A 26,291-nucleotide genomic window follows, 5' to 3' on the forward strand; every position below is an offset into this window, starting at 1 on the left:
CCGTCCCATCACTGACACCACCATGTCCCCCTGTGTGCCGGGGCAATGCGCACACGTTTGAAGTCGGCTTCGTGCCGGCAGCGCAGCTCCAGCTCTGTGGCAGCACAGGCTGCATGCACACGCATGCACGCACATGCATGCACATCTGTGTATCCACAGCAAAATAGCCTCACCCTGGGCATGTGCCACCGGAGGTGACAGCGGCACGGCTCAGTGCCACCCTTGTCACCTGCACACAGCCCCTCCAGAGGACGGCTGGGTGGGTTGGGGACCCGGAGCAGTGACAGGGGGTCCAGGCCATCACATACCCAGGCCAGCACGGCTGCTGGCCACCAGTGCCCCAAGCATCCCCCCGGTTTTGTTTTCCATGCCATGACCTGCTGAAATCTGGAACACAGCAACATCTCATACCCTGCGCCCAGGAAGTCCTGGGGCAGCGTCAGCATCGTTAAGTGCTTACAGAACCTAATGAGCCCCTTGGGGAGGGCGGGCGCAGGCAGGAGGTGTGGCATGGCAGCAGGGGGAACCTGTAGATCATGTCTGGAAGAAACACACCTTGCGACATGCCAGCTGACGTCGATCACCCACGGGAAGCACAGGGACAGCCATCCCCAAGCGAGCAGCACGGTGCATCCCCCCGGTGTGACCCGCCAGGCTCCACACCTCCCTGAGCGTCTTTTGCCCCTGGCTGAGGCTTCCCCAGCATCCCTACCACCACCGCACCGCGGGACATGGCTGCCCAGAGAGTAGCCCTCATCGGTGCCGGTGCCTCTGGCCTGTGCGCCCTGAAATGCTGCCTGGATGAGGGGCTGGTACCCACCTGCTTCGAGAGGAGCGGGGACATCGGGGGGCTCTGGCGCTTCGAGGTAAGCCCCGTGGCGTGCCAGCCTGCCCCATGGCGGCAGCACAGATGGGATTCGGATCGGTCGTTGGCAGCGAACGAAGCACCGCTCCCCTGCTTTGCATGCATGCAGCAGGCGGGTTTCCAAGGAAAACCACAGGAAAGAAAAACTGCTGCAGCAGCTGGAGGTCCCCGTGGTGCCAGCCGGTGTGCCGGCCACATGGGACCCATCTCCTTCCCACCAGCAGCAGGACAGGCCCTCCCCAAGGACCTTACCCCAGGGCTCGCTCCCCCAGCTCAGTCTTCCCCCTTCCCATCCCTCTCCTCCCAGTCTCATCTATCCCTTCCCCTGCTGTTTTGCTCTTGGTCCCCTCCAGCCCTTTCCTACCCATCCTGGTCCCATCTGACCCCACCGGCTGTCCCAGTCCCTGTCCTGCCTAGCCCTTCCCTGGAAGTCTCGGTTGCTCCGCTCCCTGCTTCTGTGCCGCTCGCCCACACAGAGGCACCCAGCGCTGCCTCCTCTGCGCCTTGGCTCTCCCTGCCTTGGGGGAAGCCCCAGAGCTCGTTTCTGCCCCCACCGAATGAGGCTGCTGACCTTTCCCCCGGGGACCCACGGACAAGAAGACAAGCCTTCCCACCATGCCCTGATACGTGGGTGGGACCGTGGGGGGGACACGCCGCACCACGCCAGCGCGGGGTTTGGGGTGACTTGGTTACAGTCTGCTGGTTCTGCCCATGGTGGGTCAGAAATGGGGCTGGTGGAGCAGAGCCAGGGCAGCAGCGCCCGGCTGCCAGGGCAGAGACCCAGCGAGCAGGAGCAGTCACTCAGCTGGAAGCACCGGAGCTAGCTCAGCAACCGGCGAGATGCAATGTGGCAACCAGGGCAATGGAACGACGGGCAGCTTTGGGACCGTGCCACTTCATTGGGGCCAGGGGTGGGAGCAGGGAAACTGAGGCACAAGACCCCACTGCCCACTGTCACCGCTGCATGGCCTCCACCAACCCAGAGCTTCATCTTCCCTGTTTTGTGGGGTGGGTGGTCGCACCTGCAGGAGGGTGCTGGGCGCAGGGATGGGTGCTATGACTACCTGTGGCTTAATCCTACAACCACAGGCATGGCAAGGCGCCAGGCAGGGCAGGCAGGCAGCCCTGGGGTCCCTGGCCAGCGCCGAGCCGTGCCCCGCTCCCGCAGGAGTGCCCCGAGGAGGGCCGCGCCAGCATCTACCGCTCCGTCATCATCAACACCTCCAAGGAGATGATGTGCTTCAGCGACTTCCCCATCCCCGAGGACTTCCCCAACTACATGCACAACTCCAAGATCATGGAGTACTTCCGCATGTACGCCCAGCGCTTCGACCTGCTCCGCCACGTCCGCTTCAGGGTGAGAGCCGGGGGGGGACTGGGGGGGCGGCAGCGGGGCCGGGGGCACAGGGTGCCTGACGCCCGCTGCCTCCTGCGCCCAGACCAGCGTGTGCCGCGTGTCCAAGCGCCCCGACTTCGCCGCCACGGGCCAGTGGGAGGTGGTGACCGAGAGCGAGGGGAAGCAGGAGGTGGCCATCTTCGACGCCGTGCTGGTGTGCACCGGGCACCACACCGAGGCATACCTCCCGCTGAGCACCTTCCCAGGTACGGCCCCGCGGGCTGCTCGCCTGGTCCCTGACACCCCTGGGACCACCCTCCTCTCCGGCTTAGCCCCCACCCCACTCTGTCTGCTGCCAAAAATGCCCAGGTTAACACACCAGGTGGGATTGCATGACCGTGCTGCTATCCCACCCATCTTGGTGGTCTGTCCTTGGTGGCTCTTGCCGTGCCGTCAGCGCCTGACCAAAGTGCCCTGCTGGCAGGTGTCACCGCTGCCAGCTCACCTCTCCCACCAGAGACAGGCTCCCCGAGCTGCTGGCCACACACCCGCTGGGCTCTCCAGCTCCCCAGCAAGGCTCGAGAGCTCGGCGCTGGTGGTGGCCTTCTCCTCTGGGTGCCAGGCAAAAATGCCTGGAGGGCTTTCCGCTGTGGAGACCTTCTTTGGCTGGGGATCAGGCTGGAGCACACCGTTACCAGGGTCTGGTGGGGTGGCACAGACCCTGGCTGCTCCTCTGCCCCCAATGCCTGGCACCGGGCAGGAACTGCAGGAGTATTTTGGGATGGGAGCATGGAGGTCTCCAGTCCAAGCCCTGCCCCAAGGCAGAGCAGGATGCTCAGGACCACACTGAGCATATCGCAGGCTGGAGATGCCACCGCCTCTCTGGACACCATCCCAGGGCTGCATCGCTCCCGTTGGTCACGCTGGTCCCAGCCTGTTCCCAAAACATACCGCCAGTCTGAGCAGGGGGACAGCCACCCTCTGCCCCATGTCCCTGCCCAGCACAGCTTCCCTCTCTCTTCCAGGGCTGGAAAAGTTTGAGGGCTGGTACCTGCACAGCCGGGACTACAAGAGCCCACAGTCCTTTTCAGGGAAGCGGGTGGTTGTGGTTGGCACCGGCAATTCAGGCATCGACATCGCGGTGGAGCTGAGCCATGCAGCCAAGCAGGTGTGCTGGGAGAGCCGCCGGGGCTGGGGTGCTTATTATTTGGACCCCGGAGGGCACCGAGCAACCCCCCCCCATCCCCTGTGGGCTCCCCTCCCTCCAGCACCCAGCCACGAGCACCCCGTCCCCTCTCGATGGGGGTGGCTCTTGTGGTCCCAGCAACTGCGCTGGCATCCCTGTCCCAGGAGCACGGCAGGGGCCCAGCCTGGTCCCGAGGATGCTGCCACACCACCACCTCTCCTCTCCTTCCTCCCAGGTCTTCCTCAGCACCAAGCGCGGGACCTGGGTGCTGCACCGGGTGGCGGATGGCGGGTACCCCTTTGACTTCTCCTACCTCAGCCGCTTCATACAGCTCCTCCAGAGCTTGCTGCCTAAAAACACCACCAGTTTTCTCCTGGAGAGGAAGCTGAACGCCCGCTTTGACCACATGCTCTACGGCCTGCAGCCCCGGCACCGGTGAGCGCCCCGGCAGCACCCCAGGTACCTGCCCTGGTGCTGCCCATCCCGCTGCCTGTCCCACTGCCCAGGCCCCGCACGAGGTCTGTCTGTGCCTTCCAGGATCTTTGACCAGCACCCGACCATCAACGACGACCTGCCCAACCGCATCATTTCGGGCAGGGTGCTGGTGAAGCCGAACGTCCAGGAGTTCACGGAGACGTCTGCCATCTTTGAGGACGGCACCAGGGAAGACATTGACGCCGTGGTCTTCGCCACAGGATACAGCTTCTCCTTCCCCTTCCTTGAAGGCTGCGTGAAGGTGGTGGAGAACCAGATCCCCCTCTACAAATTCATGTTCCCCCCTGACCTGGAGAAGCCAACACTGGCTTTCATTGGCCTCGTCCAGCCTCTGGGTGCCATCATGCCCATCTCCGAGCTCCAGTGTCGCTGGGCCACCCGTGTCTTCAAGGGTAAGCGAGGCAGCTTGGGGGGACACAGCTGGGCTCCCCTGGCCAGGGCAAGTCCAAGTTGTTCAGCTGGTGGCACACCCTCGCACGCTGCCTCCCTCCACTCACCTTTTTATCCTCCTTTTGCTTCTTCATGGGGACAAAAACCAGCGTTGCATTTTGCAACGAGCCTCACACTCATCTTCTTTTGCAGGGGCCACTAACAGGTCCTGTTGCCTGCAAACCACCTTCTCCCTTTCCTTTCCTGTCGTTACTTTCTTCACCCATGCCTCCCACTTTGCTCCTGACGTGGTGGCACGTCCCCGAAGCCCCAAAGGCTTCCATGTGCAAGCAGAGGCCAGGCTGGGCTGCAGAGCCAGCCAGACCGTGGCAGGAGCACAGCCCTCCCTCCACCCTTCCCCAGGGCTGCAGGACCTGCCGCCATCCGCTGACATGCTGGCCGACATTGCACAAACCCAGGAGAAAATGGCCGAGCGGTAAGGACCCTGTGCAGGCATCGCCCCTGCCACCGTTACCCCCCTGCCCACGTGCCAAACCCGCCTGCCCTCCCTGCCCGCAGGTACGTGAAGAGCCGGCGGCACACCATCCAGGTGGATTACATCCCCTACATGGACGAGCTCGCCTGCCAGGTGGGAGTCAAGCCCAACCTGCTCGCCCTCTTCCTCACCGACCCCAAGCTGGCGCTGGAGGTGGCCTTCGGGCCCTGCACGCCGTACCAGTACCGGCTGCGGGGCCCGGGCGCGTGGGCAGGCGCCAGGGAGGCCATCCTCACCCAGTGGCAGCGTGTGGTCCGGCCCCTGCAAACCAGAGCCAGGGACCACCCTGTCCGCTCCAGCACCGTGCCCCACATCTTCAAGGTCTTCTTCAGTATCGGTTTGATTGTGGCCACCCTTGTCTATGTCTCGCTCTCTCCTTAACCTAAAATGAAGGAGACAGCGGGTCCTCCTGGCAATCTTCTTCCTTTCCTTTGGTCTTGGTTGTCTCTGTAGCCTCTTGCTAGGTCTGCCGCCACATCAGGACACACAGAGGGAGTCGGTTCCTTGAAGACGCAGCCTGGTCTGTCTCGCCTTCCTGTTGTGCCAGGGCCACACCAGGTCTTGTCGGGGGCTGCTCTGAGGACAGGGATCGCTCCCCGTCCCTAAATCCTGGCCCGGCAGCTCCGCAAGCTCTACCTGTGAATTAGGTTGGCACAGAAACAGTGGGGAAACTGGGAACTTGCCCGGCCAGGGCGCCTCGGGAAAAAGGCAATAAAGCTTGTCCCCGTGCTGAGGGGACCAGAGACCACGCTGCGTGGGCTGTCTCAGTCTCCAGTGTCTGTCCTGAGGCATCTGTCCTGCCCACGCAGGGCCTGTCCAGCCCACGGGCAGCACCCTGGCCACTTGCAGGCCACAGCCGGCCTGCTCACCGCCTAACCAGCCAGCTCACCTCACGGCCCACCCGCAGCCTGGCAGCCCAGCCCCGCAGCCATCCCTGACCCCTTCCCCGGCACCCCCCGGGCCCCAGCCCTAGCCTTGCCCTCAACCGACATGGCCGCCTGCCGGCTGCGGCAGGGGTGAAGCCGCGCGGCCCTCAGCCGGTACGGCCCCGCGCCAGGCCGGCCGCTCTTAACAACAATGGGCGAGGCCGCCCTCAAAAAACATGGCGGCTGCCCGGCAGCGGGGAAGCGGGTCCGCGGCGGGGCGGGGCGCGGCCATAGAGCGGCGCGCGGGGGCGGGCCAGAGCGCCCCGCAGAGGCTGGCGGTGGCGGCGGCGGCGGGGGGTGTCGCCATTTTGGACGGAGGCGGAGAGCGGGGTCGGCGGCGGCGGTGGCGGCGGGCAGGTGGGGCCGCGGTCGGGGCCGGGGGCTGACAGCGGGGTATCGCGGCTGGTCAGGTCGCGGGTGGGTGGGTGGGTGACAGGTGGCCGGGCGTTGCTTGGCCGGGCGCTGCTGCGGGAGACGGTGGGTGAGGCTTGGCTGGGCGTCCCCACGGGTGACAGCGTCCCCACGGGTGACACTGCGGTGGGTAACGGTGGCCCGGGCCCCTCATTTGTGGCTGACCCCAGCCGTGCCCTGCAGCCGGCTCGCAGCCCCTCAGGAGGGCCTTGTCCCTTGCTGGTGCGGCCCGCTTCTCCTCAGGGCCATGGCAGATGCCGCTTCACCGTGACCTGGCAGGGAAGGGGAGCGGGCGGCCGTGGGCCGAGCGTGCCGTGACAGCCCTGCCACCGCCACCGCTTTGCAGAGCCCTCGTCCCAGCCGTGCCGGCTTGGCGCGAGTCCGGGGGAGGGAGACTTTCCTCTCCCCGGTTTCCCAGCTCATCCCCTTAACCTTATGGCAACCTCAGTCATGGCTGAGCTCTGGTTCCCTTCTGCGAAAGAGGGAGGTGGGAGAGTCCGGGTGAATCAGGCTTCCCCGGGTAACTCCAGCACCAGGAGGTGTCGGCTGAGCAGGCTGCGGGCAACGGAGGGTGCTGAACAGAGACCCCATCGCTCCAAAATAAACCCTCTCAGCCTGGCTGCCAGCGTTTCCCGGTGTGGGTTGCTGGCCGGGTGGGAGAGGCAGCAAGCGCGACAAGTTTCAGGGGGAACTGGTGTATTTCACGTGTCATTTTCAGAAGGAAGGTGGGGTGGTGGGGCTGGTTGAAACTGAAGGGGCCTTGTGATCCGGCAGGCAGGCACCCACCTTACTGCAGGCTGCAGCTGGCAGCGGCGTGCTGCCAAACTGGGAGCGGATGCGCTGAGACGCTGCGGAGGTTTGCTTGGGCTTTGGTATGGGCAGCGTTTCCATCAGTGACTTGGACGTACTTGTGTCACACCATCAGAGCATGCTGTGCTACAAGGGCCTGTGCGAACACAGGAGGGTTTGAGCTGCAGAAGTTAATTCAGTAAAGCCAGGTACCGCAGGCTGTGCTCAAAGAGCGCGCTGTCCCAGCACAGCAGGGTGCCTGTGTGCGCGATGCAGGAGGTGGGGTGGTCTTGTCTGCGTGGGTTTTCAGATGCCATGTGCCGGAAAGGAGCCACTGCTTGGGAGAAACCTCAGGAGGTGTTTGGAGAGCATGACCTGTAAGAGACAGCCAGAGGGACTGGGTTCCTTTTAGAGAAGAGAAAGGGGAGCTTTCACGTCTGTTAACACCTGCACGTATCTCTCAGGTCTGTCTTGGTACAAGAGGATGTTCAGCCTTTCCTACCTTCCTCCCTGTAGATGAGAAGTAAGGGAGCCTTAGCGGAGATGCTGGGGAAGAAGCTCCTCAACAGCAGGTCTAGTGGCACAGGGGCAGGAGCCTCCTCCAGGGCAGAGGGGGAAGATGTCAGAGCAAGTGGTGCAGCTCATCTGACCTGGATCTTCAGGTACACTTGATCCTCACTGAGAGAGGGTGGGGGTACGGGCTAGCTGCCCTCTTGAGCTGCCTTTTAGCCCTCAGGATTTAAGAAATACTTTAGTAATTGCTCTGTAATGTTCTGAAGCCTGGCTTTGGCTGGCAGCCTTGCCTGGCACCCTTCATATAACTTGATCTTCTAAATAAATCCCCAAATGTCGCAACTAAGCACATGAAGCAAGGCTGGCTGTCCTCTTGCCTTGCCCTGCAGAGCCCATGATCTGGGCGGTAAGCTGCAAGCTGCAAAATAAGCCTGGGAAAGGGGCAAGAACCCTGATCCATCTCAGCTGCTGGAAACTGGGTAGGGCCTGAAGAGTCCCATGTAGCTTGCGGTGGCTTTGTTGTTTGTCCTGAGAGGTGTGTAGTTGTTCCTGGCCTGGCACCGTATGACCAGCTTCTGTTTCGCCTGCTCTGAGCTGGGTGAGATCGGGGATGCCAGCCCGTCTCCAGCTGCAGAGTGGCGCTGAGGCGGCTGGGATTGCCCTTCTCTCCCTGTGTGCCTCCGGATGGCCAGGCAGACGCCGGAGTGCTCAGGGTGGTGCCGCTGCTTAGGATCACAACAAGCGGACCTCCTCGCTGCGCTGTGCTGCAGCCGACATGGTGGCTTGCCTAGTGAATCATCAGTGAACGCCGTCGAGAGCTGAGCTTTTTGCAGACACCACGGCATTAGCCCCACACCTTGGCCAAGCTCCAGCTTGGGCGATTCCACTCGGACACTTTAAATGCTCCCTGTCGCCTTTGCCAGGTGCAAGGCTCCGCTCTTCTGCCCGCGAGCTCTTGGAGACTTGTTGGGAGCTGTTAAACAGCTGCTACTTTCACTCTCCGGCTGTTTTCTTGCTGGATATAGGGGATTTGTCTGTAGAGCCTGACTGTGGGACTGTGAAAGAGGCTCTGTTAACGCCAAGCAATTGATTTGCCAATAAAGGTTGGCTTTATTTTTCCCATCAGCCCCTCTACTATGCTGGCTGCTGAGGGCTTTTGTGGGACGCGGTGTAACTAGTATCAGTTTTGGAGTGTAACAATTACCAGCTTAACTAGAGTGATAGTTCATAAGGACATGGCTATAATTAGGTCAAGCTGTCTTGTTTGTTAAATTCCCATTCAGCTTCCAAACTTGGCAGTGGGAATGAACTTTGGGCCTTTTTTAGGATTGCTGTCAGTCTCCCCTGGCAAAGAGCATTGGGAAATGGCGCCTTTGCTCCTCTCCTCGCTGCTGGAGCCCGTGGGCGCAGGCACACTGCCATCCTCTCTCTCTCTCACAGGGGCTGCTGAGCTGTCATGGGGAACACCACCAGCGAGCGAGTGTCTGGGGAGCGCCATGGCTCCAAGTCCCACCGCTCGGACGGCTCCGGTGCCCCCCACCCTGCCAAGGAGCACCCGCACAAGATCATGGTGGGCAGCACCGACGACCCCAGTGTTTTCAGCTCCCATGACTCCAAGGTAGGGGCTGGCCGCTGCCTTCCCTGTCCTGCCCTCTGAGGCCCTGGCTGGGGCTTCAGCTCACTGGCTGCGCAGGGCTGTGCTCCCAACCATGTGAGGGGTGGTGTGGAGAGCTGGGAGGCTGGAGGAGTCTGCGATGCTCTTGTCTGGGATGTGCAGGTGGGCTGGTAGAGGCCAGGGGGAAGTGAATGTGGTCCCGGTTGTCTCTGTGTCTCAGTCAGGCTCTGGTTTTCTTTGCTCAGATTCCTGGGGACAAGGAGTTTGTGTCGTGGCAGCCAGATCTGGAGGAGTCAGTGAAACCGTCCCAACAGGCTCGTCCCACTGTCATCCGCTGGGCCGATGGAGGCAAAGAGGTCTTCATCTCCGGATCTTTCAACAACTGGAGCACCAAGATCCCACTCATCAAGAGGTAACCGGTCCCTCAGGTCACTCTATGTTCTCCTCTGCTCCATCGCAGGGAGTGTTTTCCCTTCTCTGTGCTGGTTGCTGTTCCCTTTGCTCACTTGGCTTTTCTCAGTTCACCCAAGCCGGAGGGTCTGAGCACAAATATGTGGTCAGCTTCTTCCCTGGGTGGTGCTGCGGTGGCGGTGGGAAGTTGTGAAACAGAGGGACAGGACAGGATGGGCTGCTTTGCTTGCCCAGCTGGATGTCACGCAGCAGCTAGTCCTGGCAGCAGGGCCCTGCCCAGGTATGCAGCAGTCCTCTGGAAGCTGTCAGCTCTTCCCTTGGCTGTGGCCTTACCCCATGCCTAGTTGTGTTGTTGCCAGCGGGGTTGTTTGTTTGTCCCTCACATGTCTTCCTGCCCTAATGATGTTCTTGCTGTTCCACAATACATCTGTGATTTCCATGGAAACACTGTGTAGGACTCTGGGCATAATCCCAGCAAATCATCTGGAATGGGTTTATCATCTCAATTGCAGGCTTCACAAACAGAGCTGCTACACTTGCTGCCCCTGTCCTGCAGTGCTAGTGCAGGGTTAGATGCTTTGCCCACGCATCCTCCCCAGTGTGTCTTGCACAGGGTGTCTGTCACGTCGACTTTTCCTGGGCATGCAGGGCTGGGTTGCCTCCTGCACTCCTTGCAGCTGGCCTCCTAGGGGTTTGAGCCATGCTCGTGCTCTGAACGCTCGCGCCTGTTGTGATGTGCCTCAGATCACTGACGATGAGCAAGCCTAACCCTGCATGAAGGTGTTGGGGTAGAGGGGCTGGGCAGTAGGTGAAAAAGTGCTGTTTTCTGGGCCCCCATGGAAGAGCAGCATCCAGAGCATCAACAGGGTAATGCTGTTGCACGTCTGTTCTCTCTGCACAGCCACAACGACTTTGTTGCTATCCTGGATCTCCCAGAAGGAGAGCACCAGTACAAATTTTTTGTGGATGGCCAGTGGGTCCATGACCCATCTGAGGTAACGCTCAAAGCTTTATCCCTGCAGATCTTGTCTTCTTCAGGGGACTAGACGTGATGTAACTGCAGCAGAGGGGGAACAGAAAGAGCAGAGGGTATCTGCCAAAACGAAAAGGGCACCTCCATCCCGTGAGCCCTTTCAGAGGCTGGCTCCTCTGGACACAGACATGCTGTATGGGGGAGTGTCGGGGAGGTGCTGAGGGGCAGGGAAACACCAGAAGGCCTTTAAGTCCCATTGAGAATTGGCTGCATGGGAAGATGGGCCATGTGGTCAGCACTCACTTGCAGGTTCTCCAAACTGAATCACGGGGTAGCAGCATGAGAAGGAGAGGACACTTACCCATCAGCATGTAGCAGGATGGAGGATGAAAATAGGAGGTGATGTAGGAGCCTGGGAGTAAAGGGGAATCCTCCCAGGGTAAACAGCAGAGATCTGCAAGCGTAGAGCAGAGCTAGACGCTGGCCACCTGTGCTCTGAGGTAATGGCACAGCAAAGACAGCTTGGGCTGGGAGGATCTAGGAAGCATGGAGTGTGCTTCGATTGGAGGTGAACATAGGAAGACTCTTACCTCAGTTCTCTCCAGCCTGTGGTCACCAGCCAGATGGGGACGATTAACAACCTGATTCACGTCAAGAAGTCTGACTTTGAGGTGTTCGATGCTTTGAAGGTGGATTCCCTGGAGAGCTCAGAAACCTCAGGTCGGGGTGAGTTTTTGTGGCATTACAGCTTTGCATGTGCTATTTTCCACCTCCTCTGCTCTGAGACTTGCTGCTCTGGGGGTGAACAAACCCCCTGAGCAGAGGTGTGGGCCTGCACCGAGGCAGACTAGTGTTTGGCAGTGTGTCCTCAGCAGCCCACAGCTGAGGCCTCGTCTCTATGGAGGGGCTGTGCTGGTGTAACTTGTTCTGTGCTAGCACCGTCCCAGAGCAGGGTCAGTGCCTGTGCGTGGCTGAGGCAGCCATTTCAGACTGGTGAACGCCGGGAACATCAGCCCTTTCTGTCTGCTCAACTGTGAGTAAGTCATCTGATCTGGGGTACAGGCTAGGCAAAAGCAGGATCCAGGTTATTTTCAGCAGCTACTCTTGGTTTTCATGCCAAGGTAATTTGTACTAGTGCTAGCACATCGGAAACCTCCCTCTCCACTTGTGTTACAGCAGCAGCAGGTTAGGTTACCACGCAGATACCGGCAGTGCTGGCTCGGTGTGTAATGCTGGCAGGTAGTGCAGTTGTGTTTCAGTCCAGGGTGCTCTGAGTGCAGCCTGCCATTCCTGGTACAAACCCCGTCTCAGATAGAGCTCAGCTCCATGTCCTTGCCCAGCCTGGGCAAGAGATAATTCATTGGAAAGAAGCCAGCAAGCAGCAGCAGCTCCAGGGAGGTAGAGCCCTTCTGGGTGCTGGTTGTTCCAAAACAATCAGGTCTGATGTGGCCAGGAGATACAGCCAGTCCAGCTTCCAGTGACCACAAGCTCCCGTGGTCCCTCATATGGGTTGAGCAGCTGCTCAGTCTAGACTTCCCATTTGCTCTTTCTGGGACCTCCTCATCAGGCACCGAGAGCATGCAGGCGTGCTGCTTGCTGTGCCCCTGCTGCAAAGGGTACAGCTCTGGGGCAAGCCGGCTGCTTGCTACGGGGAGAGGGACCCGGCTGTGCTCAGAGCCATGTGCAGGGGTCTTGGGTGGATGCCACAGGGTGCTTGTGTTGTGTCAGTGCACGTACCAGCTTACAGCCCTGCTTGGAAATGCCCAGGGCGCGCCTGGCTGCTTATTCCGCTGTGAAAAGGCTGAGCTGTTGCTATAAGATACATGGTCATGGCTCATGGAAGGTGTTTGTGCCTGAAAGACCCTGCTGGGTCCTTCTCAGCTTCTTAGGAGCTGCTCTGTGCTCGCCAGTCCTGCTTAGCCATTTCATGTCTCCTCCTTTCTCTTCTGTTTAGACTTATCAAGCTCACCACCTGGACCTTATGGCCAAGAGATGTACGTATACCGGCCCGAGGAGCGCTTCAAATCCCCACCCATCCTCCCGCCTCACCTCCTCCAGGTCATCTTGAACAAGGACACCAATATCTCGGTGGGTACCAGCATACTGCCCGCACACAGAGAGCCACACTGGGGTTGGGAGTCCTGTCTGCGGGGAGCCTGGTCTCCCCTTGGCTGGGGCCTGGCCCTTGGCACTTCCTGGGAAAAGCATCACTTTTCCCATTAACCATGCTGGTTTGGCCCCTTGCTCTACCTGGTGCTTAGCTGAGCTCTGTTCCTGTTCAGAACAGGCAGAGACACCAGCAGCTCAGGTTGCCCGAGACAGCAGCTCCCTGTGACGGCTGGGGCTGGGGGGGTCAGGGCTCTGCTGTTCACCTGTGACACTCCTCTTCTCCTAGTGTGACCCAGCACTGCTCCCCGAACCCAACCACGTCATGCTCAATCACCTCTACGCGCTCTCCATCAAGGTAAGGGCAGGTCCCACGAGGCCGCTGGGTGAGGGAAGGGGAGCTGCTGTGGCTCCCAGGAGCCTGCAGCACCTGCAGGGAGCAGAACCTGGACAGCCGGGGGGTGGAGATGGTGGTGCAGGGATCAGAGGACCCACGTGAGGACAGCTTGGCTGCCCACTGAAGTGTGGCATGCGCAGGGGTGTAGGTTGTCGTTCCCTTCTTACAATTCCCTTTAGCTGCCTCCCTGCAGCGTGGTGGAGCTGGGCAGCCCTGCTGTGTACCAGACCCTTCCCTTGCTCTGCCCTGGCTCCCTGTCGTGGGTGTCAGACGTGTCTCGCTGGCTGTGAGACTTGGGACAGCAGGGACGGGCTGGGGCTGCTCCCCGAGCCCGCAGAGCCCTCTCCCTGACGGCTGCCTCGAGGGTGCCCCACTCCCGGGTTGGCGCAGCCAGGCTGCGCTGAGCTCTCCCACCTCCTCCCGCTGACGCTGTGCCTCTCGAAGGATGGCGTCATGGTGCTCAGCGCCACGCACCGCTACAAGAAGAAGTACGTCACGACGCTGCTGTACAAGCCCATCTGAGCTGGGGCCTCGCCCGCCCTGCACGCAGGACACGAAACGCCGCTTTGTCTGCACACGCTGGGCCACGGGACTGTGAGAACTGGCCGCTGGCTCCAGCCTCGAACCTGGCAGGGACACAGGCCCCGGCGATGAGCCCAGGGCCACTGGGGCCTGTGACACTGTCCCATCCTACTGGTGTGGTTTGATTTAACCCTTGGTTTCTGCCCACCTACAGCTCCCCTTGGCTTCTGTGAGTCTCTGGGGCCACTTTGTTGGCTGCTCACCAGAATAGCCTTTCCTCACGCCCAACACGGAAAGGGCTTCACCCTACCCGTTTTTTCCAGCCTGCAAAAGGGCCCCAAGGCGGTCCTGGTGCTGCCCCCACAGCCCAGGCCTCCAGGAACTTGTCCTACCTGCTGAAGGTTGCTGTGCTGTCCTGGTGATGAGCCTCCAAGGCCGCCTTGATCCCTAGGGCCTCTGGGACACCCCAGCCTGCCGCCTGCCCCCTGTCCCGCAGCCCTGGCTCTGGGGCTGCCCCCCTCCTTGTGCTTCCCAGCTTTGAGGAGGGCTCTCGGCTCTGGCTGCAGCCCCAGCACTCTGCCAGGTTCAGCATCGAGCCAGCGGGAGGGAGGGTACAGCCGGACGCCGCCACGCTTACCTGCCGCCCGGACAGCACCGTCAAGGACTGAATGCCCCGTCCCCAACATCGAGTGCTTCTACGGGGCAGGGCTGACTTCGTCACAGCCAGAGGGGCACCCGCGCACACCCACGCTGGAGGGGGCCTGGGGAGAGCGGAGCAGGGCAGGTACCCCAGGACCCCGGCTACACCGCCTGCTGCCGGAGCAGTGCCACGTGACAGGATTTTCTCTATTTATTACAGTATTTATTGTTCTCGGTGCTGCTGGCCTGGTGTTGGTGGGGGGTTCCGGAACAGCGAGGGGAGGGAAGGGAGCACCCAGTGGGGTGCAGAGCTGCCCTTGGGGTGCTGGGGTGGGGCTCAGAGCCAGCCCCTTGGGGCCAGCCGGTGCTTATGGCCCCCTGCGCTGTGGGTAGCTTGGGGAGGGGGGTGCACTGCTGCAGAGACGGGCGTGCCAGAAACACCACAACCCAAAGGAAACCTTTATTGGGGACTCTCCAGCCACTGAACAGAACATGGCATTTCTTACATCTTCCTCCCGTGCTGGGGCCCCGACATGCCCAAGGAGCCCCCAAAACGCAGCTCCAATACCTCTATCTATATACATATACATACATCCATGAGCAGGGACGGGTATGCAGCAGGGTTACACACGGGACCAAGTCCCAGGGCGAGAGGTGCTTGGTGTGGAGGGCTGCGAGGCCCCACTCTGAGCACCGTGGGTGGAAGGGGGGCGAGCGCTGAAGCACGGGGCAAGCAAAGCCCAAGCCAGCAGCTGCTGCTGTGATGCCAAGCGAAGGCGGGCAAGAGGGCACACAACCACCACGGAAGCCCAAACCCACTAACTGTGCAGCACTGGGCCCTCCAGACCCCTGTCCGCCCCAGCCCTCGGCAGGAGCAGGGACAGGGTCCGCTCCAGCCCTCTGGTGTGACATGGCTCAGCAGCCAGCGGGCTGTTCCGTGGCCGCAGGCATCGCTCCCTGCCTTGCCTGGGGCTCACGCGACGGGCAGAGCCTGCTGGGCCTTCACCTGGCAAGAGAGTATGTGTGCTGGTGAGGGGGAGCGCTGCCAGGGCAGGCCTGCACCAGGGGGCTGCTGGGCCCCGGGGACACGGACATAGAGACCGGGGACAGCCAAGGAAAATGGGTCCTTGTGTCCCCACACATACATGGTGCACCCAGCTGGCCCCTCGGCACTCCCCATCAGCCACCACTCTGCTGGCAGAACACGGGGTGCCTGCCATCTGTGCCCATCCCCAGGGCATCAGGGCTCACCAGGGCAGGGGCACCCGCTCCTATCCCACACTGGCTGCCAGGGCAAACTCACCTCCAGGTTCGTCCTGGCCTTGCGCAGCACGTTGTGGGTCCTGGTCACTGTGAGGGAAAGAGATGGGGTCAGTGAGGTCCCTGCGCCGTGGAGCCACCCCAGGCACAGGGGGACCAGGCCACCTTGGCGGTGCCGCCCCGCAGCAGAACGCCACCCAGGCCACGTACGGTGGCTCACGATGAACTGCTCCATGCTGTCCTTGAGCTGGGTTGTGCTGCGCAGCCGCTCGGCCGTGCTCTGCAGAGCATCCTCCCTCTCGGAGAGCTGGGCCCGCAGCGCTGCGATCTCGCCCTGTAGCGCCTGCTCCTGGGACAAGACGAGCGTGATGACTGGCAAGCGTCCAGCCCCACCACCCTGCGTGATGAGCAGCAAGCATCCAGCCCCACCACCCTGCCAGCCCCGTGCTTACCTTGCCCTGGTGCTGGGCAGGACTGACGGGCAGCACGGTGCTCCAGAAGGCAACGAGGAGAGATGCGCACTCCTCCAGGACGCGGTGCAGGGTGCTGGCGCTGCCCCAGAGGTGCCCCGTGCCTGACCAGCCCAGGGCCTGCGGAAGAAGGGTGCGGGAGCGGGTGCTGCCGGGGCACCTGCATCCCACTGCACCCGGAGGCTCGCCGTGCCCAGCCCAACATGGCAGGGCAGTGCCGGCAACAGCCCCCAGGCTGGAGACTACCTGCTGCTTGCCAGCCCTGCAAGCCTCTGGGCTGATATTGGGCTCAGGAGCTGCTTTATGCATAGTCCGCAGAGGGTCTGGCCCCCAGCCGCCGCCAGCCCCGTCCTGCCCACACTTTACCTCCTTTCCCGGGAGCGGGCCGTTGGGCAGCCTGAGCGCCGGGCGTGTGAGACACATCAGCTCGCGGGCCAGTGCCTTCCCCTCCAGGATGTGCTGCTCCAGGGCCCGGTAGGTGTCCAGGCGACCGACGACATGAGGCCCCGTCGGTCCCTCACTCTTCCTCACCAGTGGGTCTGCCCCACGTGGCTCTGTGGAACAAGCAGGGCTAGGTGAGGACCACTGGCTGCTCCCCCTGTGGCACTCACCATCCCATCCCGGGGGCTTGGCTCTGCCCTGGGCGCTCCATCCTTGCTCAGCAAGGGTGCTGCCACAAGTTTGTCAGGTCTCAGCAGCCCCTGAGGCACACGTGTGGGCAGGCTCCAGTACCCACCGTCCATCCGCTGGGCCACCGATGTGTCAGAGGGCAGCGGGGAGAAGAGGGGAGCTGCTGAACTTGTGCCAACATCCCGCACCGGAGGAGACAGGAAGCAGCCTGGAACAAGAAGCATCTGAGCCCCTGCGGACGGCTGTGGCTCTGTGCCTGGGGCTGCTGGGGTCCTGCCCTCCCTCTCTGCCTGCCAGCAGGGCCGCCATGTCCCTCCTGCTGCCACGACAGCAGAGGTGTTTGGGACTGCCCAAGGGTTGCAGAGGGGCCAGGCACCCCAAGACAAGGAGCTGGGGCTGGTGGCGGGGGCTGGGGGGGCTGGCGGCGGGTCCCGTACCTGCATGGGTCTCGGCAGAGGGGCCGGGGAGGCTCTCGTAGACGTGCAGCTCCGCACGCAGGGTCTGCAGGAGCAGGCGGTGCTCCTCACTCTGCTGCTGCAGGAGTGTCACTGTGTGCTGCAGCCTGCAGAGGGGTGACACGTGGGTCCGGTGCCAGCCATGCCACCCAGCCCTGCTGGCCCCAAGGCCACAATGCCCCAAACCCTACTTGTTGTTGTCCTCCTGCAGAGAGCGCCGCTCATCCCGGAGCTGCCGGACACACTCTTGGCGCTCGGCGAGCTCCTCCGCCAGCCTCCGCTGTTCCCCACGCCTCTGGCCCAGCTCTGCTTCAGCCTCCCGTGCCCGGGAGCAGGCAGCCAGGAGCGCCTCCTGCACCCGCGCCAGTTCTGGGGACAGAGAGCGTGGAGGTGTCACCGCCACCCCACTCAGCCAGTGCCCTCTGGGACTCAGACCTGGGATGCTGGTGGCCCAGCCCTACCTTGGGAGAGGTGGTCACACTGAAGCCGCAGGGTCCGGTTGTCCTCGCGCAGAGCCTGGTTCTCCCCACTCAGCTGCAGCCCCGGCTCTGGCGACTGGGTATAGACATCGCTGGGCAATCCTGCAAAGGGGGACCGGTGCTGAGTCTCTCTCCCCAGCACCCCACCGTGCATGGGGTGAGCACCCTCCCCGTGCAATGGGGTGTGCAAAGCCTGGGCCCCCCTGGCAGCCCTGGCCCCAGTGCAGCACCGTACCGCTGGCCTTGCCGGTGGAGGCCAGGCGGCGTTCAAGCTGCTCCCGGAGCCGGTCGTTGGTGCAGATGGACTCCTCGAGGCGCTGGCGCAGGCTGCGGATCTCCACCAAGTGTTCCTCCAGCAGGTCTGCCCCTGCCACAGCCAAGGAGATGGCTCAGGGCGGAGATAGCCATGCCACCTGCCCCACTCCATCCCCACTATCCTGCCCTATACCAGAGCCACATCCCGCAGCCATTCTGGTGCCAGGTCTCCTCCCTGTTCTCCCACACCCAGCCAGGATGTCCCCAGGCTCTCCAACACGGACCTTACCTGTCAGCTTCTGGCTGGAGGGGTACCCCGATGGCAGGGCCCCGTAAAGTGGCTGGCTGGGAGGGGGTACGTCCCAGAGGGCGTGGGTCTCGGTGGTGCCCGGGATGTCAGCCAGGCTCTGCAGCGCACTGTGTCGGCAGAGCGATGCTGGGGCTTTGCTGCCCTCTCCAAAGGGGCCCAGCGGGGCTGTGGGCTTTCCTGGAGCCACAGGCAACGTCACACCTGCACGCACAGGGCAAAGCGGTGAGGAGGAGGAGGAGGGCAATGAGCAAGGAGGACGAATGGGGGTAACACACTCCTGCCATATGCTTTTTGCCCCCTTCTTGCTCTGCCCAACAATGCAGCGCAGTGTCCCCCCATGGTGATCCCCCATCATTGACTTCCTGCCCTCGTCAAACCCATTCCCCCTGAAGAGCAGAGGCTCTCCCAGGGCTTGCTGATTACATGACACGAGTTGGAGGGTCTCAGCCCCACTCCTACACAACAACTAACCAAACCAGCCCTTTCCCAGAGGCCCTAGGATGTGCAAGTGCCCACACTAAGGGCTAGTGCTGCCTCAGGCTGCGTACATCCCACCCACCAGGTCCTCTCTACATGAGAGCCACATGTCCCCATCATTCCCCAGCCAGAGTGATGGGACCCAACCTCGAAGCAGTAGCCCCGGGAAGCAGAAGAAGGGCCAGGGCAGGACGGGCAAGTCAGAGAGGGTGGGGGGGCCAGGCGGCACAGCGCGGCACAGCATGGCACAGCATGGCACACAGGGCAGGCAGGACCAACCCCACGCCGGAGGCACGCGCTCACTTTCTCCCAGCTGCCTCCGGAGCACGTGCAGTTCCTGCTGCGCCTCGGCCAGGGAGCAGACGGGGGTCCCGCAGCAGCCCAGGAGTGGGGGGACCGTGGGAGGGGGGGGCCCAGCAGGCAGGAAGGGGGGCAGCCCAGGGGCCAGCGCAGGCAGGGGGGCACTAACGGGTTTGGACAAGGAGTCAAAGTGAAGGCCTAGAGACAGGAGAGAGACGGAGAGACATATTAGCGCAGCTCTGGCTCAGCCTGGCAGGGACCCCGACGCGCCCCGAGCAGCCGAGTCCCCGTGTCCAGAGGCACTGCGGGCTGGGACAGCCCACGCCAGGCCAGTCAGGTCCCAGCCTTGGCAGGGCTGTGGTACCATGGCAGGACTCCCCGAGATGCTCCCCTGCAGCCCCAGGTACTGTGTGCTCACCCTCCCAGGCTGGCATTAGGGCACGGTGCCACACGGGCAGCCCCTGCCCAGGCCTGACAGGCACCTACTGCTGCAGGGACCCACACAGTACAGAGGGGCTGCATGTCCCCAGCCCGTGGTTGTGGCCCCCGGGCACCCCGCGGTACCTGCGAGTCGGGCAGGCTCCTCGCAGCACTGGCTGCACTCGCTGGCCGCATCCCCGTCGGAGCAGGGCTCCAGCCCCTCAGACACGAAGGAGGAGCTGGTGGCAGAGCGGGACGACTCGGAAGGAGGGTGGCTGCTGCCCGGGGACTCACAGCGCTCCTGCAGCTTTGCCTCCAGGCTCTCAATCACCTTCTCCTTCTCCTGGAGCTCCCGGCTGAGCCTGCGGAGGTGGCCCATCACCAGGGCTGGCAGGGCAGGGTGACCCCCATCCCACAGCCCTTCCTTGCTGTGCTGTGCATGCGCCAGCATGACACCCCACACGCCACATCCCACTGGTGCTGCAAGGCTGCCCGGAGCCATGGGGTGCCCAGCCCAAGCCTGGGGCTCCCCATCCCCAGAGCAGAGGCAGCCCCAGGACATCCACCTGGATCAGAGACCCCAAGGGCCCCTGGACCCCCACCCCAAGAGCAGCGATATCCCCCAGGGTGCCCACGCAGAGCAGGTCCCCCAAGCCCTCCCTGGGACAGGTACCTCAGTGCCAAGAGTTCATGGCTGGTTTTATCCTCCCCATCTTGTCGATCTCCTGAAAAACCAAGCCAGAGAGGAGCCAGTCAGTGTCTCCGTGCCCCAGGCTGCCCGTCCCCAAACAGAGCCATAGCAGGACAGGACAGCCCAGCTCAAAGCGGGTAGCCCACACGGCACAAGGTGTCCGAATGGCCCCAGCCCTTCACAGCACCCATCAAAGCATCCCTTCCTGGCCCACCGTGCCCCACAATGTCCAGCCCCAGCGCCTCCCCCAGGCAGGGTACTTACTGGTGCCCAGCTTGTCGCTGAGCCTCTCGGCCAGCTGCCTGCCCTGGGCCAGCTGCTCCCGGAAGCCCTGGCCCAGGTAGTAGTCGATGTCGGTGCCACGGAGGAGGTCCTCAAAGGACCGCAGGGCATCACGCAGGTGCTGGGCCAGGCTGCGGCTCACCCCACGGCCCTCCCGCAGCGTCTGCCGCAGGTGGGAGAGCTCCCGAGCCTGCGCTTGGATCAGCGAGTCATACTTCCTAGGAGGGATGGGCAAGCGGGGGGTCCACAGGGCTGCCAGACCCCCCAGAGAGCACGGCAGGGACAGGGTGCCATGGGGGGGAGGGTCTGCGCACTGTCCACCGCTGGGGCTCTGCCCCACCGTGCAAACGCCCCAGGAGCCTAGCTACAGGGAAAGCATGCAACAAGAAGCCACCACCCTTGGGCAACCCCTGGAGACCCCCATAGTCCCCTGTTCAGTCCCGATTCCCGCAGCCATACCCCGGCCAAGTGGCAGATTGCAGCTCCTTGGGCAAAAGGCCTCCGGGCTTGGCTGTGGGCAGCTGTGCCTCGAGGAGGGCGACGCGGTGCACCAAGTGCTGCAGGTCGCGGTGTGCCTGCAGGGCTGGCGGGCAGAGGGTGCCGTGGCCGTCCGACTGCCAGCCCTCATCCTCGTCGGTGAGGCTGTGGGCCGGGGAGGCCAGGGTTGTGGGACCCGGCGGGGGCCGCTCGGCGCCCGAGGTGTAGCCACTGGTGACGGAGATGGAGCGGGCACGACGCTGCAGGCTCTGGATCACCTTGTTGGCATTGAGCAGCTGTGCCTTGAGGTCCTGGATGTGCTGGTGCAAGGCTCCCACATCTGCTGGGGCCACAGCTTTCCGGGCAGCCTTGCTTGCCTTGGGCATCCCTGGCCGGCACGGGGACCTCAGCTCCTCACGCAGGCTTGGCTCGCTGAATACATCTGGCTCCTCGCACTCTGCAGAGGGGACAGGGCACAGCGTCACTTCCCCATGCTGAGTGGGCAAGGCACAGGGATCCCCAGAGCCCCAGCTCTCCTTACCGGGGCTGGTGGTCTCATCCCGGTCAGCCTCGGTCTCACTTCGCCCACACGTCTCATAGCCCAGGTCCTGGAAGTCCACCTGCACTTGCTTGCTGAGCTGCTGGGCATGGGGTTCACCTGCTGGGCAGCCCCATCAGCTCAGGGTCCTCCTCCAGGCAGGATCCACCACCCCTGCCCCGCGTACAGCACGGTGCACAGTGCTGGCCAGGCTCGGCACAGACCCCCCATCCCGCCCGGGGTTTTAACTCACGGAGCAGGACGTGGTACTTCTCCAGCTGCTCGGCTTGTGCCCGCACCATGGCCTCTGAGGCAGCAAGCTTGTCCTGCAGCTCCTGGCACTGCCTTTGGCCCTGCACCACCTGGGAGCGCAGCTCTGTGCCCAGTCCTGGCCAGCCCCCGCCGGGGGCCGTGCCCTCTGCCTGCCAGAGGGGAGACAGGCTGTGAGTTCCCCATTTCCATCCCCATCTCTATCTCCATCCCTATCCCAGTCCCCCATGCCCAGGGCACTTACATGGCTCCCATCCCCTCCGCCCAGGGTGCCAGGGCAGGGTCTCTTGGGCATGTCATCCTGGGATCGTGCCTCCAGCGCTGGGCGTTTGGCGGGCACAGCTCCCCTCTCTACCGGGACCCCCTGGCCATCCCCGCTGCTGCCGGCCGGGCGGTCCCCAAGGGTGCTGCGGCTCTTCCGCTGCAGCCTGCTGGGCTCAGGGGCCAGGGGGCTGCCCAGCCCAGCCTCTTCCTGCTCCCCACTCTCCAGCAGCGACGTGGCTTCACCCATCCGCTCCTTCAGCTCCGCGTTCTCCAGGCACAGGCTCAGCATCGCCTTCCTGGGGGCACACGGCACTGTGAGGGACAGGCAGCGGCTGGGATGCAGGGTAGCCCCTCAAGCCACTGCCACCCACTGGCTCCAGCACCCCAGGGCTCTTGCCTGATGTGGGAGACAGAGGAGAAGCCGGCTTCCTCCAGCTGCGCCTTCAGCTCCCGCAGCTCCTTTTCTGCCTGCAGCTCCCGCTCCAGCATGGCAGGTGCCATGCTGCCCATCAGGGTCCTTACAGTGCCCTCGCTTTCCTTAGGGGCCCGGGGGCTGCTCTAGAGGGACAAAGACAGAGGGTGACAGGGACGTTTCCAAGGGGGCTAGGACACGGTCCGGCAGTGGCACAGTGCCCAACTCCGCCACCCCTGTTCCCGCTGCCGCGCTGCCCTGACTCACGTGCTGGGTTGCCACACCGTGGGCTGCCTCCTCCTTGACGCTGTCGGTGAAGCTGGTGCTGGCATCATCAGCATCTGTGCCTGTGGCCTGACCTAGGGGACAGCACAGCACAACAAAGTGCTCAAAGCAGCGGCAATGGCAGCACCGCCTCTGTCCCCTCCTCCCTGGTGATGCCTGTGGCCACTGTGGGCAGCCCCAGGGCAGGTGCCTGCTCTCATACATGCCTGGTGCTGGGGCACTCCCAGCAGGACTGAGGTCTCCCCACCGTCCCTGTGCCCTGCCACCCCCTCTCCGCATGCTGGAGCTCCAACCCAGCACCCTGTGCTGGCCCTGCACCAAGCGGGGAGGACAGCCCCAGCTGCCTGCAGCCCCAGGGACGGCACGCCAGCAACGGCATCTGCCCCATCCACATCTCTGCCTTCACACCACCTTGTGCTTGCTGCCCCAACGCACATGCATACATGCCACCCACCCTGCAGCCACTTCAGAAGCCACAGCCAGCAGCAGCAGCACGTGCTCAGTCAGGGAGCCTCTCTGGCACTGTCCCAACCTGGCAGGAGCGTGGGGGTACACCCCACACGATCGCCTGCCCGGGCAGGGGCAGCTCAGGAAGGCCACTAACAGCCGCCCTGCCCATGTCACCCAAGCCCTGCTGTCACACATGGCACTGGGCTCTCTGCAAGCCCTGCGCTGGCCCTGCAGAGCTGCAGCAGAGCTAAAGGAACACTTGCATCCTATATCACAGTGCATGGGGGGCTTGGGCCCACCCTGCCCCACAGAGCTGAGCTGGGGGCACGCTTTTCTGCTTGCACACATCTCTGCTCCTGGCCCCTTGGTGCAGAGCCCCGGGTGAGGGCTTGCACCCCTTGTCCAGGCAGCTTTCCTCCCACTCAGCTACAGGGCTCTGCCTGCTCCGCTTAGCCTCAGACTGCCTGGGCTGGGATGTGGGTGTACCCCCAATCCCTCTTCTCCCCAGGGAGAGGGGAGCTTGGACAGGGCCCAAGACCATCCCCTGGGGCTGCACAGGGCCAGGTTTTGGCAGCTGCCTGTACCCCGCAGGAGATGCAGCTGCTTTGCCCATGGCCAAACCCATCACCATCAGGTCTGGAGCTCCCAGGCAAGGCTGAACACGGAGCAGGGGACTGCAGAGAAATCCTGGCAGGAGAGAGGCCAAACATCGGTGGTGAAGGAGAAGCCAGCAGGGAAGCATACGGCTCCTAGGAGGGAGAGCCAAGGACCAGCCAGGAGCACACCTCGCAGCAGGGCAAGCGGTTGCGCAGCACACTGTGCATGTAGATGGTGGCACACTCAGGACATCCACTCATGACGAGCAACTGCCAGGAGGTTGCAAATATCAGGGGCACCTCACTGCCAAGCCTGGGCAGACATCACCCTGCATGGTGGAGCCTGTTCACCGAAGCAGCCGTGCCCCAGGGAGCAAGGACAGCCATCACGGAGGAGCTCTGTTCCGGGAGCAAAACGCTTAAAGGCAGCTGGAAGTGGCAGCAGCACCCCAGTGAAGAAGCAGCTCCCATGGGTGGCATTCAGCATAGCCAAAGCACAGCCCTGTGAGCCCCTAGGGATACAACCTACCAGGTGACAAACCATCTAGGGCTACAGCTCAATGCCTGCAGGGCCCCAAAGGGTGAGGGGATGCAGACCCTCAGCTGCCGGCCTTGCTGGGGGGCTGAGGGCCACGTGCACATGGTTTCAAGCTGGGTCACCACGGCTGAGAGGCCAGGGCAGGGTGGCTCACAGCCAGCACAGCTGCTCTGGGGACATGGGAGAACCACCTCTTGTGCCAGGACACAGCACCCCACTTCTCACTATCACCCACAGCTCCGCACGGAAAAAGGGAGCGCAAATCTCTGGGGGGAAAGAAAAAAACAAAACAAGACAGGAGAAGAAGAGAAAGCTGGTGCTGGGGGAGCAGAGAACTGTGCACGTAGGGCACACTGTGCCCAGGCTGCTGTTCACCAGTGCTTGAACCCTCCATCGCAGCAGGAGCACACCGGGGTGCAAATCCAAAGGGACAGGGGCTGCTGAGCTCTCTGTGTATTACCAGCAAAGGAGACAAGAGATGCAACCCCAGCACTATTTTTCACAGACTCCTCTGTCTTTCACACCTAGCCTGAAGGCAAAGAGGATTAGTTGCATGGCTTGAAAATTGCACATGGCCCACAGGCACAGGACGCCCAGGTGCACTGGCTGCGCTGGAAGTCTTCACACTGCTGGGAACAAGGGAAGGGAAGCAAGGTCCCCAGGGAAATTGAGAGAGGAAGGAGAGACCTCCACAAAGAGCTACGAGACAGCACAAAGCACTGCATAGTTTGACAGAGGGTGATCTCAGGCATGGGATCTCAGGCTGGTCCTCCTGCGGGGCAGAGGAGTGCACAGCCAGGGATATCAGGGATGAAAGGAGGCTCTAAAGAACAGAGCAGAAAAGTTGCGACACCTTGGCCTAGGACAATGCTCCCCTATGGGGCACTTGACAGCAGTGATGCTAGCAGAGGCCAGGGACAGATCTGCAACAAAACACAGACACAAGAAGAGATGGGAGCTGCCGGAGCACCAGGCAAGACTTCCCTCATGCCGTGCCAATGAGTCTGTGCTGGGTCCTGGGCTCCATAGTACCCAAGGGACCAGGGAGCCAGGGGGGCATCAGAGCCAGGATGGAGGAGGGAAGGTAGAAAGATAAGGACAGGGACACAAAGGCTCCTACAAAGTGAGAGGCAGAAGGAGAAAGAGAAGATGGTGCTACACAGAGAAGTGAGAGGAAGGGAATGAGACGAAACACAAGACAGGAAAAGCTGACCAAGTACCAGAGCTGCCCAGCAGCCACCAGCTGAGTCCCTCCGGGCCACATGAGAACTGCTGAACTCACCAGGCAGCTAGGGGCGGACCCAGAGGAGCAGCGCTGACCTGCTGCGTGTGAAGGGGGAGCTGCGCTGCCTCCTATACCCCTCTGAGGCAGGGAAGAGAAGACCTCAGCACGGGTGCAAGACATGGGATAGGCGGTGCCATGTGAAGCAGTCACAAGGAGATGTGCAGCAGAGCAGTCACAGGTCCAGGCGGCGCAGCCCAGCAAGACAGAGCTCTTCTGCTCCACCCGCTCCTAGTTCAGCTTCCCCAGCAAGCAGAAACAGATGCTCAGAGGTACAAAATCTGCTCCTGCCACCTTGGGAAGTGATCAAGTATGAGACAACTGATCCATAGCCCACTGCACATGGGAAGCGCTGGTCATCAGAAAGCTGTTGCTATTGGTTTTGAACTCTCACACCAGCCCCAACGCTCCCAGAGGAGGTGACAGACGCCCTAGAAAAGGTATGCAGTGGTGTCAAGTTGGACTGCCCCCAGCAAAGCAGAAACAGGGCCCTGCCCATTGCCCAAGGGGCATGTGGAGCCTGTAAGTGAGATGTGCACATACAAGTGAGGGATCAGACCCAGCCCTGAGAGCAGGGACAGGTCTCAGTCACCCCAAACCATCTGTCAAAAAGAGAAGGAAGCTCTCCCTTGAAGGCACTTGCAAGCTAGGCTGACATAACTTACAATTAGGGAAAAAAAAAAAAAAGAAGTCAGAAAAATCATCAATACTGGAGTAGGATTTGGTTTAAGCATAAAATGAATCATTGGTTCTACACTCAAGACTTGTGTAAGAGCCCCAGGCAAGTGCCACCAGGTCTTGTGGCCCTTCTCAAGTTCTCTGGCTCTGGAACCCACTTTTCCATATACACCTTCTCCTTTTGGGCCAGCCACCATCAACCCAAGAGGGGGATGTCACTGGGTAAGAAAAATGGTGAGGGAATACAAAAACTCACACTCAAGCACTTGGGAGATTATAGAGAACATCTGGTGTTTCCTTCAGAGAAAGGGAATCTTTATTTGGCCCATGGGGGTGGGAGGAGAAGGGAGACAGAGGGAAATC

General features: G+C 62.2%; 3 protein-coding genes across 7 annotated transcripts in view; 2 read left to right on the forward strand and 1 right to left on the reverse strand.

Annotated features, from left to right (window-relative positions):
• The first annotated feature begins 731 nt into the window (after nt 1-731).
• Nucleotides 732-5,201, forward strand: LOC127018895 (flavin-containing monooxygenase 5-like). The gene is made up of 8 exons (XM_050900690.1): nt 732-866; nt 2,034-2,222; nt 2,305-2,467; nt 3,227-3,369; nt 3,623-3,822; nt 3,925-4,274; nt 4,675-4,730; nt 4,817-5,201. The coding sequence occupies exons 1-8, from the start codon at nt 732-734 to the stop codon at nt 5,186-5,188; spliced, it is 1,608 nt and encodes a 535-aa protein (XP_050756647.1). The 3' UTR covers nt 5,189-5,201.
• Nucleotides 5,202-7,493: 2,292 nt separating this feature from the next.
• Nucleotides 7,494-14,346, forward strand: PRKAB2 (protein kinase AMP-activated non-catalytic subunit beta 2). 2 transcript variants are annotated; one of them, XM_050901153.1, is made up of 8 exons: nt 7,494-7,595; nt 8,887-9,064; nt 9,307-9,473; nt 10,374-10,467; nt 11,051-11,171; nt 12,400-12,533; nt 12,841-12,909; nt 13,393-14,346. In XM_050901153.1, the coding sequence occupies exons 2-8, from the start codon at nt 8,903-8,905 to the stop codon at nt 13,468-13,470; spliced, it is 825 nt and encodes a 274-aa protein (XP_050757110.1). In that variant the 5' UTR covers nt 7,494-7,595; nt 8,887-8,902; the 3' UTR covers nt 13,471-14,346. The 2 variants fall into 2 exon arrangements, with proteins under 2 accessions (XP_050757110.1, XP_050757111.1); XM_050901154.1 differs by having other exon boundaries at nt 11,051-11,165.
• Nucleotides 14,347-14,551: 205 nt separating this feature from the next.
• The window catches only part of PDE4DIP (phosphodiesterase 4D interacting protein), a 30,713-nt gene continuing 18,973 nt past the window's right edge, over nt 14,552-26,291 (reverse strand). The window contains exons 18-38 of one of the 4 annotated variants that reach the window (XM_050901150.1): nt 22,367-22,458; nt 22,085-22,245; nt 21,668-21,983; nt 21,407-21,575; nt 21,157-21,273; nt 20,598-21,072; nt 20,121-20,356; nt 19,839-19,890; nt 19,310-19,527; nt 18,749-18,943; nt 17,948-18,169; nt 17,639-17,770; nt 17,386-17,505; nt 17,116-17,293; nt 16,907-17,031; nt 16,576-16,677; nt 16,206-16,393; nt 15,822-15,959; nt 15,580-15,718; nt 15,413-15,459; nt 14,552-15,115 (exon numbers count right to left, since the gene is read on the reverse strand). In XM_050901150.1, coding sequence (XP_050757107.1) covers nt 15,083-15,115; nt 15,413-15,459; nt 15,580-15,718; nt 15,822-15,959; nt 16,206-16,393; nt 16,576-16,677; nt 16,907-17,031; nt 17,116-17,293; nt 17,386-17,505; nt 17,639-17,770; nt 17,948-18,169; nt 18,749-18,943; nt 19,310-19,527; nt 19,839-19,890; nt 20,121-20,356; nt 20,598-21,072; nt 21,157-21,273; nt 21,407-21,575; nt 21,668-21,983; nt 22,085-22,245; nt 22,367-22,458 — 3,455 coding nt within the window. In that variant the 3' untranslated portion in view covers nt 14,552-15,082. Of the gene's footprint in view, nt 15,116-15,412; nt 15,460-15,579; nt 15,719-15,821; nt 16,394-16,575; nt 16,702-16,906; nt 17,032-17,115; nt 17,345-17,385; nt 17,506-17,638; nt 17,771-17,947; nt 18,170-18,748; nt 18,944-19,309; nt 19,528-19,838; nt 19,891-20,120; nt 20,357-20,597; nt 21,073-21,156; nt 21,277-21,406; nt 21,576-21,667; nt 21,984-22,084; nt 22,246-22,366; nt 22,459-26,291 lie in introns of all 4 variants that reach the window. The other 3 variants (XM_050901151.1, XM_050901148.1, XM_050901152.1) reach the window with 3 other exon arrangements.

The sequence above is a fragment of the Gymnogyps californianus genome, chromosome 8, assembly GCF_018139145.2.
Source record: "Gymnogyps californianus isolate 813 chromosome 8, ASM1813914v2, whole genome shotgun sequence".
NCBI classification, from domain to species: domain Eukaryota; kingdom Metazoa; phylum Chordata; class Aves; order Accipitriformes; family Cathartidae; genus Gymnogyps; species Gymnogyps californianus.

Bases quoted from the DNA above. Each gene is read 5' to 3' on its own strand.
- LOC127018895 (XM_050900690.1), top strand. From the start codon at position 732: ATGGCTGCCCAGAGAGTAGCCCTCATCGGTGCCGGTGCCTCTGGCCTG. The intron at 867-2,033 runs GTAAGCCCCGTG...CCGCTCCCGCAG, and splicing joins GGGGGCTCTGGCGCTTCGAG to GAGTGCCCCGAGGAGGGCCG. The intron at 4,275-4,674 runs GTAAGCGAGGCA...ACCCTTCCCCAG, and splicing joins GGCCACCCGTGTCTTCAAGG to GGCTGCAGGACCTGCCGCCA.
- PRKAB2 (XM_050901153.1), top strand. From the start codon at position 8,903: ATGGGGAACACCACCAGCGAGCGAGTGTCTGGGGAGCGCCATGGCTCC. The intron at 9,065-9,306 runs GTAGGGGCTGGC...TTCTTTGCTCAG, and splicing joins TCAGCTCCCATGACTCCAAG to ATTCCTGGGGACAAGGAGTT. The intron at 11,172-12,399 runs GTGAGTTTTTGT...TCTTCTGTTTAG, and splicing joins CTCAGAAACCTCAGGTCGGG to ACTTATCAAGCTCACCACCT.